The sequence below is a fragment of the Dipteris shenzhenensis genome, chromosome 22 (genome assembly GCF_047967505.1).
Source record: "Dipteris shenzhenensis isolate YYH24624 ecotype China chromosome 22, Dip_SZ_1.0, whole genome shotgun sequence".
In the NCBI taxonomy this organism is placed as follows: domain Eukaryota; kingdom Viridiplantae; phylum Streptophyta; class Polypodiopsida; order Gleicheniales; family Dipteridaceae; genus Dipteris; species Dipteris shenzhenensis.
The window spans coordinates 36257105-36270827 of NC_141617.1; the positions used below are offsets into that span (position 1 = coordinate 36257105).

Below are 13723 nucleotides of genomic sequence, written 5' to 3' on the forward strand. Positions count from 1 at the left end.
AATATTTTAGCGCAGGAAGCTCTTTTAGACCCTTGACTAGCTCTTTCTTGAATCCCCAAACACCAAACCACCGAACATTCACCTACACATGCAGTGAATTGCAATGATCATGCTTGCTTTCTTTTCTCCCCTATGCATTGACAAGTGCCGAAAAATGGGTATTAGTTTTTGTGGCGCAGATTAAGGTAAGGTGAGAGTCGATTAATCTGCTGAGAAGCTGTGATTCCAGAAGTTCTGTGCCGAAAAGATTCCTGCTTGTCGCCGGAGCGAGTAGATGTGGCTAAGCAAAGAAAGACGGGGAAGAGAACCTGAGAGAAGGGAGGAGAGCGATAAAAAAGGGAAAGCCTGAGAGAAAGGGGGAGCGCAATGGAAGGAGGAAGAGCGCCGCGAGGAGAGGCAGGCGCTTAGATTAATCTTCAGGAACTTAGGTTAATTATATTATTCACCAGGAGAGGCAGTGAGTGAACAAAGTAATGAATTTCGGCACATAAGACATTACGAACATTGAAGATGGAACATTTGACTAACTTCAGTATTATGAAACACCCCGTGCAAAACACATACAAAACCCAAGAAAACACTCGAGAACTGTAAACTTATCAATAGAAAATGGAGGAGTCGCCCATACACAGTTCACACTAAAGTCAGCACAAGAAGCAAGCATCTGAGCCACTTTTGTGTCAATATAAAGCTAAGACTAGCAATCAGAGAGAGAGAGAGACAGAGACAGAGACAGAGAGACCATAAGTTTTGGGGGGGTATCTGAACTCCACAAAAATCACGTGCCATTGTGTCATTTCCTCTGTACATGATGTGAGGAATTAATGGAACTGAGCCTAAGAGCCTAAAAAACATTTTTTCACAGAATTAAAGCCTGACATAACTTCGCCCATGTTAATCATTTCCACCCACATAGAGACGTTCAATTCAGCTTAAATTTTGAAACTGATTTTTTATAAATTTCCAGTAGTGAATGTCTTGGCAACATCTAGCCAGTTCACTCGAGCCCACAGGCAAGAGCATAAGTTTCTTGCATATGTACAAGCTACACAGTAGCTACCTATATAAAATGTTGAGAATATTTACTCCAGAGCTTTCTGGCATGGCAGCAATCCAGGAGAATTCATAGTATAGGACTAACCCAGCTTCGCATGAAAGAGGCTGACTGGTGACCTCACTAAGTTAAGTCAAAACCCAAATTAAGTACCTGCCATTGAGCTTTGCATAACCAGAGAACCATATCAAGCCTGTACCAAGCTCAAACGTTGAGAACTTATAAACCTAATGGTGAGCCAAGGCAGCAGCAGCCTCCTGAATCAAAGGCCGAGTTGCATGAACAAAGGACTCGCTGTTACGGTGATGCTCCTCCCATTCATGAGGAGACGTCCTGCCCTCAGCCATCTGCCTCACAAAGGGCACAAAATTTCGCCAATTATGACTCTGGAAGAGAGCCTCGCTCATTCTCAAAAATGTGAAGGCACACATGGGCTCATAAACAGCACCATGAGGATCATCATTGAGAGTCAGCCTCGAGTTTCTGATCACTTGCCGATGCGCAGCTTCATCAAACCTAGGCAAAGCATTTTCACCTGCCACTGGAACGTTTGCCTTCCTTGCAGCTAGCACCACTTGTCTGATCAGCTTCTCCGGAGAGCACATGGCCTCTGATGGCTGTTCGGTGTCCCTCATCTCGATACAGGTGAAGTTCAAAACTACCCCATGCCTGCCAAACATGCGTGCAATGGGCAAGTAACCATCCCTATTGCGGGTATTGTAGTAGCCAGCCGTGAGCTCTGCTGCATGAGAGCGGGTGCCATAATGCCAGTGAATGCCAGCCACTTTACCTGAAATCTTAACCCCAAGGCTACGGAAAATCCCCTCCGCTGAGGATAGAAGGCGCTCACCATGAGCAAGGAGCATGTTGGAATACCATTCCAGGAAGAACTCCCCATACGGAGACCTCCACCCACCTTCTCTACGGAAGAAATCACTCTCCTCTGGCCAATTGTTGTAGTTGCCAGCATCAGACGGCCCACCAAGCCCCCACTTCTGCTTCCCTACCTGTCCCGCTGTGGCCTTCAGACTTGCTAGCATATACTGTGCACATGACAAGGACATAAGAGTTAGCGAAGGTGAATACTTTAGAGGTCGGGCTGAAAGAGTCAAACTATGTCTATGCACCATCCACAGTTGGAAACCCAAAATACCTTGTCATAGCATTGAAATTCCCCAATACCAGGGAACCTCCATGTCCCATTGCTTTCTGGGTACGAGGGATACCTCAGCTCACCTGCAGGTCCCATCCCAACTTGGATTTCCTGCACAAAAAATGACCTCAACAATTAAAAAGAAGCCCCTGGACAGCTGGATGGAAAAACCCTGCAAGACGAACCACAGCCAGCAAACCAACCAAAAATGATCCAAGGGCCAAAGTACCATACCACTATTGTCCCACCCAGCAGCTCCTCAAAGTTCTCTCTGAAGCTTCTCATGTAATCCGAATACACTTGGACAGGGCTTCTCCCTTTCAAAACGGGCAGTGTATCGCAGCCCAGCGAAAGATATTCATAATTTCTCCTTCCATGCCTGTCTGTATATACGAGATCTTGGTTCTGGTCAATCTCCTCCACCACCCACTTCGGTAAGGGTATGCTGCAGGATTCACCGCAAGTTAGAAGGGGGTTCTAACATAAGACCCTTTCCTAAGAGGGCCTATTTTGAAACCTACTTCATACAAAACACGAGGTGGAAGAGCCTCGGCCAAGAAAGCCCAAGAATTCGACAGCGAGCCCACAATATCTTTCATGAAGGTAGGAAACAGAGAAAACATAAGATGCTTTAAAGGGCACTCACCAGCAGGAGTCCCCGACGTTCCCACCACACTGATGGAAGGACATCACCGCCTGCACTTTCAGCCCATGCTTCTTCACCATCTCCATCAACTCTTTGTAGCCGGCCCAGTTGTATTTGCCAGGACCATCCTTCTCGACGATCCCCCACCACACGTCCATCATGACACCTTCTACTCCAGCACTTTTGAGAGCTAGCAAACTGGCATTCATTGCCCTCTTCCGGCTGACGGTGTTGTTGAAGGAGACGCTGTCTAAAGGAAGCATCACGTACACAGGCACACCTCCGGCGGGACCTCTGCTGGTGCTTGTTTCGGGGCATATGTGCTCTCTTACGGACACCCGGCTTGCTGCCGAGTGGTCAAGCTGCAAATCCACCTCATGATTGGAAGGGAAGGCCATCTGGGTTTCAAAAGCACTGCAAGCGGAGAAACTCGGGTGGCTCATTTGGGAACTTTGGGGCTTTCTCCACCAGTCCTCAGAATGGGGGGAAGAGCAGAGGTGGAAGGGGGGCGGCGAGCTGAGGGAAAGCGAGGGAAGGTCTGCGTCTCTGCATGACTTGGAGCTAGAGCCGCTGCTACAGCTGGTTCCAGCGGAACCGGGTCTCCATTGGGAGAAGAAACGAACTCTGCAGGAGGAAGCACTGCTACCATTGCTGTCAAAATACAGATCTCTACTGGATCCGAGGAAGGTACTACTGGAGAGACCGATTTGGCTGGAGAGCGTGAGCGCCATGGCTGTGATCAGATGGAGGGGGGGCAAAAAGCAGGAAGGGTCGACGAATTGGGGGAGGCAGAAAGGGGGAAAGGAAACGGAAGAAGAGCAGGGGATGAGCAGGCGATGGAAGATTGAAAGAGCTGGAGAAAAGATGGAAGGGGAAATCGACGGAGGAGACGACGGACACTGACGGAAAACGACGGAAGACGATGACGGAAATAGACGGAAAGAAGGATACGAAAGTCCGGCGACAGAAAGCTATTAAGCTAAAGGCGGCACGTTGGTGTATATAAAGGGCAAAGAGGAAAAGTGCTTCCTGGCTACCCTTTCCTTGTTTGTGGGTCTCCGCATCCAAAAGGTCCCTTGCTTTTTCTTAGCAATTTCCCTCCAACCTGAGGTGAAACTTTTCGCCATCCTCTCAAATAGTTCTTATTGATCCATTCCAAGATAATAGATACAAAGTTCTTCGATTCTGCTCGTTCTGCAAGTAGACTCGATTAAAACTTATCGTGATCGAGTACTGATTGGACTAGAATATTTCCACCCCAGATTGTTAGCGCTGTCGCCTTAGAGGGTGTGCTATAGTGAGGGATTGAAACTCTTTTGTAAGCTTCCAAGTTTGATTCTTTTAAAATCAATTAAGTTATGTGTTTCAAATTGCCATTACAAAGTCACTCGCCTGCAAGTAGACTCGATTAAAACTCATCGTGGGGGCCTATCGAGTACATACTCGACCTCAAAATTTCCACCCTAGATTGTTAGGAGTGCCTCCTTAGAGGGTGTGCTATAGTGAAGGATTGAAACTCCTTTGTGAGCTTACAAGTGTAATTATTTAAAAATTAATTAAGTTATGTGTTTCAAATTGCCATTTATGGAGATAATCCTTTAAGTTTTAATAGCCCAACGCCCTTTAAAAATTCATTTGCTTTCTCTTTTACACCCAAAAGCACTTGTTGTACCACTATACGAGGAGGCAATGCCTACACGCACTCTTGTTATTATTATCAATCCATTCCAAGATATTAGGTACAAAGTAATCAAGCTCTTAGATTTTAGTCATTCAAAAGTAGGCATGGCCAAACCTCAAGGAGTCCATAAGATAGTTATTAACGATCCATTCCAAGATAATAGTACAAAGTAGTCAAGCTAAAGTAGTCAAGCTCTTCAGTTTCACTTGCAAGTAGACAAGGCCGAACCGCCCTCCTCTCTCTCTCTCTCTCTCTCTCTCTCTCTCTCTCTCTCTCACACACACACACACACAGCCTTGCCTTCCCTTCCCTCATTCCCACACCATCCACCACAGCTCAATATCACACCTCTCTCTCTAACACATGTCTCCCCTTCTTTCAGATTCAATAGCATCAAAGGCTTTCTATTCCATAAGATTCCACACGTCCTCCACCACATGTCTAGAAGAGCCCATGCAAGGCCCTTGGGGTGGCCCATATCAAGGAGGACAGGGTCAACACCAAACCCTCCCACCATCATTAGACTTGGCAGGAGAGGGGGCTACTAATAACACTCTTTTATGTCTTATATGAGGGGTGGTACTTGGGGCTACTAATATCACTCCTCTTATGTCTTATATGAGGGGGTCTATTGAAAACTCCTCCCATGTCTTATACGAGGGAGGTGATCCCTCCCTTTCTCTTTTTCAATGGGCCATGCTTGGGTCTAAGTGATTATGTTTTAGCCCTACAAAGGTCTGTGGGACTAAAATTTGGGTCAAATTTTGTCATTTCTCCTATTATAGTACGTTAATAGGATTTAGTTTATAGGATTATAGATGCTTTAGTCCTTAGTAATTTTGTTAATACAATTTAGTTTATAGATGATTTAGTCCTTAGTAATTTTGCTGATGGAGGAATCACTCCATAGCATGTGTCTATATTATTCATTTGATTTCTATATGCATGCATATTTTGTGTGTGTGTGCACACGCACACACATGCATGTGTACATGTGTGTGATCGCACACACACATACACGTGCGCACACGAGTGTGTGAGTGCATGCACGTTGTGCATGTGTGTGCCTATGTGTGTGTGTGTGCACGCGCATGCGTGCATGTAGGTGCACATGTGTGCATTGTAACTCACACTTGGAACTAGGTTTAATAAACTAGAGAAATTTTCACCTTGTACCAATGGCTCCAATAATTACCTTAACATAGGTGCAACATATGAGATGGGTGTTTTAATTCCAATTTTGCAACCAATCCTTAATACAATATGATACTTCCATAAAAGCGATGGTCTATGGGTCACTAGGTGGAGGCTATGAAATTACTATGTTATGAATGCGTAATCAGCCCACAAAACTAATTGGCTACACATGAGCACCTCTTTTGGTTTTTACCATGCTTGATTTTTGCATGTCTTAGGTTTCCTCATCTTATTTCCTTGCATGTGTGCGTGTGCGTGCATGTGAACGTGCACGTATAGGCTTGCACATATGCGTGCAATGGCACATTCTCTAGTTTGGCAATGTGCCAAGGAATCCTTCAACAATCTATCATTTGATAGCCTATAATACGATTTGATAGTTGTTTGATAGCCTACTAAAAAAATGACTTTTACACTCTGTCCTTGTGTTGTTTCTCTATCAACATCCACCATCATCATCTTTTCAAAGGGCAACCTTAATGGAAAAATGCAAGTTCATTTTGGCTAATTGTTCCTTGTGGATTTTTAGAGTTTGAAGGTTGATGATTCTCTGGTCCTATTTGTATGCATGCGGGTTTCCAGAGTTTAAAGATTGATGATTCTTTGGTCTTGTTCATAGTAGCAACCAAAATGGAACCAAAAAGACCTAAGAATTTGAGAGCTATTATATTCTAAAATTTGGATGGAAAAATTGGGCATAATTGGTAAGAAGATTCATGTATGGTTCAAGTAAAGAGAAGAAGTAATGATTGAATGCACATAGACATTGAAGGAAAAGAGCAAACAAAAATACCATATCATGTGGCATAAAAATAAGAGAAAGAAGGATGAAACCATATTTAATTGACCATCAATTGAGTGATATTTGCTCAAATTGTACCTAAACTAAGAGATTGTATAATGTGGCTTCCAAATGGAAGGTGTCGACAATGAAAGGTGAACGTTTAGGGGACATGAAGAAATGCTCTCTCTTTTGAAAGGTTTCAAAACGCTTATCCGCCCAAAAGCGATAAAGAGAAATATCTGGGCGGTTCAGACACGTAAGGAAGGGACACGTGGAGAGAAGAGAGTTGATGGTTAGGACAAGAAGGGGAGATTCCCGTTAAAAATACGTAGGGGGAAGGGGGGGGTCCCAAGTGCCATTGGGAAGCGCGCCATGACATGGCCATGGATGATGGGCCATGCCTCTCATCGCATGGCCAACAGCATTATCATCATCCGCGTGTCAGATTTTATTAAATAGAGGAAATAAAATCGCTCGTTGGAATTTTTCGTGGATAGCGTCGCCCCACGAGGATCTTCACACCTGGCTTATACGCGTCTTTGGGTCCCACTCCAACGGCGGGCGCGCAGCCACAAATTAGCCCTTTCGCCCTCCCCACCCCTTCCAGCCAATCAGCTCCCTTGCGGTCCTCTCTCTGCCACTTGGCACATGCTGACTGTACCCCATCCCTCCACCGAAAAAGTGGGCTTTTATTAAGGCGATCATTAAACCGCCAAAATATCTCGCCTTAACCATATCTCTCCCTCTCTCTCTCTCTCTCTCTCTCTCTCTCCACACTTTTTTTTGGTGAAGACTCTCTCTCTCTACACACACACGCACACACAACACACACACATTCTTCGTAAGCGTGCAAACGCATGCACACGCGCACATACACATTTTCAAAAAAAAAAGTGAAAATCCCTCTCTCTCTCTCTCTCTCTCTCTCTCTCTCTCTCTCACTCACTCTCTCTCTCTCTCTCTCTCTCTCTCTCTCTCTCTCACACACACACACTCACACACACACACACACCCTTGGGGATCCTTGTGTACAACAGGTTTGTCAACATATTAATGGCCCATATGCTGGCATCCATATATGACATTAGAGAATATGGAGGGGATACTGATGTTTTTGGAGGGAGCATCCCAACTAATTTTTCCCAAGTTCTAAATGGGATCCAATAATGGTGATATTAAACATTGAGCAGGTGGTGGGTTAGGAAATTTATAATGACTTGAGATAGAGAGGGACTAAGAGTTTTTGGCACTCGGGAGTACTGAGTCCTAACCCTACTAATGGCCTACTAATGGCATTGAAATTAGCGATCTCGAGAATCTCCACGACACTATCAGGAAAAGATAGAAGTACTAGATGAGTATTAAATAATTGGTACTTGGGGTGGAGAAGGAAATGAGCACGTGTTTTTCCCCCCCACCCCCTTCTTTTGCTTCAGGGAAACTTACCCATTATCCATACTACACAAAAAAGTCGAACAGGAGCTCAAACCTTAAGGAGCTGGAGTAAACTTGGCGCTGTAGCCTGTGAAGACAAGGGGATTGGCATCGTTCAACAACTCGTCTACCCTTCAAGTGATTGTTATGCTATGCTATCTGACTATGTGAAGGCAGTATCACAAAGAAGAGGTAAGCGTACTCCTCCCACATAAGCACGACTTTCCAACCCACAACGAAGGGATTTTACTACGTAGCTTCAGGCAGTGTTCTTCCACTTACCCGAGACTAGTGATGGTAGTGTCCCCACTTTGCCTGTGTCTCCACTTACCCAAGACTGGAGCTGGCTTGCTTAGCAGCATTACGCTCAAGATAGAGTTCTTGTTGTCATGTTCGTTTTATAAGCTCTGCAACCGTGCTGTGCGTATGCGCATGTTTTGCTCTAGGAGCCAGGAACACTCGGCCTTGAGATGAGTAACCTTGAGCTGACTTGGCCACGAGAGCATCGAGGGTTCTGTGTGTGACTTTGTATGTTTTGTTAATAGGATCACCAACTCTCCGGTACTTAGATGTGCCTCAAAAAAGAGTAGATGTCTACTGGTTTGGGTCTGGCTTATCATTTGGCTCATGTTGCTAGTTGAGGCCACGATGCTTGCTCCCGTTGGGTTCTCAGTTGGCGGGTTGTAGAGGATCTCACTAGAGGGGAGACGCACGTAAGGAGTTGCTGTCTCCAGTTGGGTTCTCATTTGGCGGGTTGTAGAGGATCTCACTAGAGGGGAGACGCATGTAAGGAGCTGTTGTCTCCCATGTTTCCCATGAGCTTAAGACCCAGTAGCTACAAACCGGTCTGATCGACCAGATTGAACCTCGTTTGGGACGATGTGCACAAAACAGGGAAGTCGAAACTTTGTTCCAGGGCTCATGGTGACTGCGTGACCCGCTCTTCCTTTTTGCATAGCTCCGCACATGTCTAATTGTTTATTACATTCCTTCTTATCACATTTAGGGAGCCTTGTGCTACTTCAGACAAGGGCACTTGTCTAGATTTTATAGCTCAAAAAAGTAGAGAGACCACAAGGCCATGCAAGCTCTCAGAATGCAAGCAGTTGTGGTTGATATCAAGTATTGTGGTGGATCTCGGTGTTCTACGAATAGAGCTTTTGGTGTTTTTCACATGGTAGGTCCTTGCCAAAGAAATAATCACGTATGAAGTAACTGGTATTGCACTCCCTGAATACACTTACAGAAGGTTCACGGTGGCTATGGAGTAGCTCTTTTTGTTCCATCGTGAGGATTGTTCGCAAATCACCAATTGTTTGACTGACTATTGAAAAGCATCGGAAGGTGGCGTGCATATCAAAAAATCTCTGGAGAAGAGAGTAGCCTACATTACAGAATGCTTGTCTCTCTATGCTCACCTACTTCACATTGGCCTCCTTCCTCCTGACTATTTTTAATATACCACGCTCATGCGACTCCTCCAATAGGATAGAAATGGCGAAGGGGTTTTATCAACTTTCGGCACTCACACTGACTGTGAAAACACCCACGCCAGATTTTTACTGCTGTAGCTTGTCTCTCTATGCTTGCCTAATTCACAGTGGCCTCCTTTGGAGGAAAACTGTTTCCTCCTAAATGTTTTTAATATACCACACTCATGCGACTCCTCCAATAGGATAGAAATGGCAAAGGGGTTTTATTAACTTCCAACACTCACACTGACTATGAAAACACCCACGCCAAATTTTTACTCCTGAGTGCATGACCCACCCATGATCATCCCTACCTCTACTTAGAGACATTACGCTCAAAGGTCGTACCTACTTCTACTTCGAGTGTTTATACACTACGGATGTTTATCCTTGCGAGACTGACAATCAGCTACTACGTGTCGCGGATGATTTCCACGCTCCACTCATAGCTGCAGGAATAAGCTTTCCCAGTTACGAAGAGATAGTTTGATTCCTACGTAACACTGGTCATATTAAAACTTGGTATACTCTAGTCGTGCTCTCCTTGGAAGCAAAGGGAGTCTCCAACGATACTTGGCGACTTTCCATTGCCTTGGCCGAGAGCTTCCTCAGAGATGCCTTGCCCTAGCAAACCTTCTCCACTTTATATGATTCTCTGTTCTGAGCTAATCCAACTCGTAGAGATCTAGGATGCCCACGCAAGCGACTAGATGGGCTGCCTCTTAGAAAAGAGCAGAAGAAAAAGGGTGGACATTCTCTATATTTCACATATATCCTATGTTTGGGAGGTATTTTACTGTTACTATATATATTACCATGAGTAGAGGCCCTAACCTATCCTGTGCTAAGCATAGGTGTGTCCCTTGATATAGGGGCGTAATATATATGTCTTGATATGTTGGTCCCAAGATATAGGGGGATGGTATTTTGTTTCTACTCATAAATTTATCTTGAGATCAGTATGGGCTTTATAATTAATGTTTACGGCTTGTGTTTTCCAAAGTACATTGATAATTCATGTCCTTGTTTGCCTTAAAAACTTGGTAAATTTGCTTTACAAATTTGGTAACATGACTTTACAAGTGGGATGATCTTCGACTATTTAAATTAGGGAATGGCATGGTTAATCTACTTTGGACATGAACGTAAGACTTGGGGAGCTTTAATCAATAACTTGAAAGTGTCCCTACTTAGGATATGCTAAAAATTTCCTCGAAACTAGTCGATAAGCCTTAATAGTAGAATAGAGGTTTTTTCAAGGAGAAATTTCACATGGGTCTTCTATGACTATTGACATTGGGAATTACCCTTAAAGAATTATTCAAATTACAACTTGTCAAGATGTTTGTAACTTGGAGAAAGCTAGGAATGATGGATTTTGGGTGTCTTATATGGTTATGGCTTCTTGGAAAGAATTTATTTTGAGACAACTTTTTATATAGGTGGAGTCCTTCAATAATTTTTATCTTTTATCTATCATCGATTTAGAAATGGGATAAGAATTCCTTGCAATTCTCTCAAATTGTTCTACTTTATTGTTTGGAGTATTCTAGAAACTGATCTATAATTATGATGAGTCCTTGGTGGGACAAGGAGCATTGTCTTTTCTTTCTTTTTATTTTCAGGTGGATTATGAACTTTAGGGGAGCCTCAAGGACTTACCCAAAATTCATTGCATCAAGATTAGGGATGTCTTCTCACTCCTCGTGCTTCTTTGCTTTATACTATCCTCCTAACCTTGGAATATTAATACTGGCTTCTAATTCATTCGGATTGGGAGAAGATTTTATGGTGAAAGTATCAAAGAAAGGTATAAATATAGTGAGGTTATATGTGGATTTTTTGACCTTGGGAATTCCCTTGGGCTTGGTTGGAGTATTCAAATTTGGCATACCTCTCAATCAGATTTGCATTGAAAATTCTAAGGCAGAAAGATGGTGTTGGCATGTTCAAATCACACTCTACAGCGGATTACCTCCAAGTACTAGTAAATATGAATAAACATTCTATTGGAGACTAGCCATCAATATTGTTGTACTTTTTGCAATATTTTGACATGAATGTGAGTATAAAAATTAACTTTCACTTTGTAACTTTGTCAGAATGAACGATATGATATGAATTATTCTCACTTAGGTAGTATTAAGAGAGTGGTTAACAATAGATTACTCTCATTAAGTGTTTGAGAAGGGCAAGAGCGGAATAAAGAGTGGTTAAAATAACTTAAGTCTACAGCTAACACATAGCATGCTGGCATGGCAGTGTGACATGGCATGCTGCATGCTGTGGATGCGGCATGCTGGCGTGGCATAATGATGCAACATGTTGATGTGGAAACCATGACATGTGGCATGGGACACATGGCAGCCCATGAGATGGCACATGGTAGCCTGTGGGGACATGTGGAGGGCCATGCATGAACCATGGCACCACTTGTCACTCTGCAGGAACTCCAGCCCCCATGCAGCCCACCAAAATCCAAGGGAGCCAGCCCCCCATGCCAAGATGGCTTGATGGTGCAAAACTCTCCTCCAGCCTCCTGCAGCAGCCCCCTTCCACCCCTGCAGCAGCCTTTGCAATAGTACCTTCTGCGCCTCGTGCAGCAGCCTCTACAACAGTACCTTCTGCTCCTCCTGCAGCAGCGACTGTGTGATTGGTGGATCTGACTCCCACTAGACACCAAGTCTGAGACTGGGTACTAGCAAGCCTTGCTCTAGAAGGGGATCACATTCAGGATGTGACCATACATGGACGTGGGTTTTCTTGATTGTGGGCGCTCAACGAGGCTGAGAGCAGGAGCTGAAGGGAGCAGGGAGCAGGGAGCACGGAGCTCTTAAACCTGCTCTGATACCAAATGTGAGTGTGAGTGGAGAGAGAGCAAGAGAGTGAGCTGAGAGCTTGAAAGCTTAGTTGCAATAGAAGAGTGTAAGAGATACAACTGAAGGAGTGAGATAAGGTTTTGTCCTAGTGACAAAACCTTAGTAGTCACTAACCATAGTTAGTGGACTAACTGCGGTTAGGGGGAAAAACCTCTTAAAGAGGGAAAAGTGCCCCTAACTAGACTTGACTAAAAATTCAGTTTGGGTGATCAGTATTACTCCGATTTTACTTCTGTTTTCACCCTTAGGATTCTGATAGCTAGCTCTATTCAAAGGGCTGGTGTATTGTTAGTGTGAGTTTGGTTGGCTTTTTCACGTAACCTATTAGGCCTATTAGTTTGTCGTTTTGTCTCGTATCTCACAGCCCCACACCCAAGGCGACTGCAAGCATTCTCTTTAATTGTTGCTGGGTCGGTTGGTTAGAATTATAGATATAATTCAGCAGTGACCAATGTAATTGATTTATTTTGACATTGGAAACTGGTCTAATAGTGTAGTACTCACTCACACATATGCATGCACATGCATTCTTGCACCATGTACGCACGTGCTTGCACGTGCACGCTTCTTTTTATGGTGAAGCCCATTTGGCATTACATTACTTAGAACAGTCCCATGAAAGGACAACCATGATTATAGAACAAGTACGCAACATAATCTACATCCCCCACACATAGACAATCATAAAATGATTGCTGTAAGGATGCCCGAAAGAACTGATACTTAGCTAGCAAGGAATCACCAAAGACTTCATGGTTACGATCCTTCCATAGAGCCCATAGTGCCCAATATCATTTTATCTATAACTATTACCCATGGACACATTAAAAAAAGGGAGGACACGTGCCAACTTAGAGGAGAAGAGTTGCCATGTTTCACAAGGAAGGACACTCTGGGATCTTTCAAGAGGAGACAAACAGACAAATGAAGGTGGAAATATGAGAGCTTTGCGAGGGGAGGAGACAAAAGGTGAAGAAAGTAGAGTGTCCTTGGAATTGAAGTAGACATCCAACTCCTCAATTGCAATAGCATGGCATAAGAGAAGGCATGTGCTTCAAGAACCAAATATCTACAACCTGAAAGGCAAATGCTCAGGGCCACTTGGAATTAGATATTAAGGAAGACAATAGAACCCAGGTGAGAAAGACCTTGAATAGCGTTCAAGATAAGATCCTTGATCCCGAGCCACAATTGCATGTTGAATGATGTCCAGGGTGTTGGAATATGAAGTCAAAGTGAGTCAAAAATGAGTCTAGGGGGTGTTTTATATTCTAGTGAGTCCTAGACATGCCATGTGTCATATTGGGAGATATCCCATAGGCATTGTGACTTTCTAGAGTCTAGTGGCACACTATAAATTGTTGTACTTGTCTTGAGTCTTTAAATATCAGTCAACATTAAGCTTCATCTACATGTGAGTATT

At 43.9% G+C, this 13723-nt stretch overlaps 1 protein-coding gene across 1 annotated transcript; it reads right to left on the bottom strand.

The window, feature by feature from the left end:
- Positions 1-924: 924 nt before the first annotated feature.
- On the bottom strand, positions 925-3836 carry LOC147888050 (beta-amylase 1, chloroplastic-like). The gene is made up of 4 exons (XM_087393131.1): positions 2854-3836; positions 2442-2652; positions 2208-2318; positions 925-2097 (listed from the first exon to the last, which is right to left on the bottom strand). The coding sequence occupies exons 1-4, from the start codon at positions 3582-3584 to the stop codon at positions 1282-1284; spliced, it is 1869 nt and encodes a 622-aa protein (XP_087249257.1). The 5' UTR covers positions 3585-3836; the 3' UTR covers positions 925-1281.
- Positions 3837-13723: the final 9887 nt, after the last annotated feature.

Bases quoted from the DNA above. Each gene is read 5' to 3' on its own strand.
- LOC147888050 (XM_087393131.1), bottom strand. From the start codon at position 3,584: ATGGCGCTCACGCTCTCCAGCCAAATCGGTCTCTCCAGTAGTACCTTC. The intron at 2,319-2,441 runs GTATGGTACTTT...TTTTTTGTGCAG, and splicing joins TGCTGGGTGGGACAATAGTG to GAAATCCAAGTTGGGATGGG. The intron at 2,098-2,207 runs GTATTTTGGGTT...TCATGTGCACAG, and splicing joins AATTTCAATGCTATGACAAG to TATATGCTAGCAAGTCTGAA.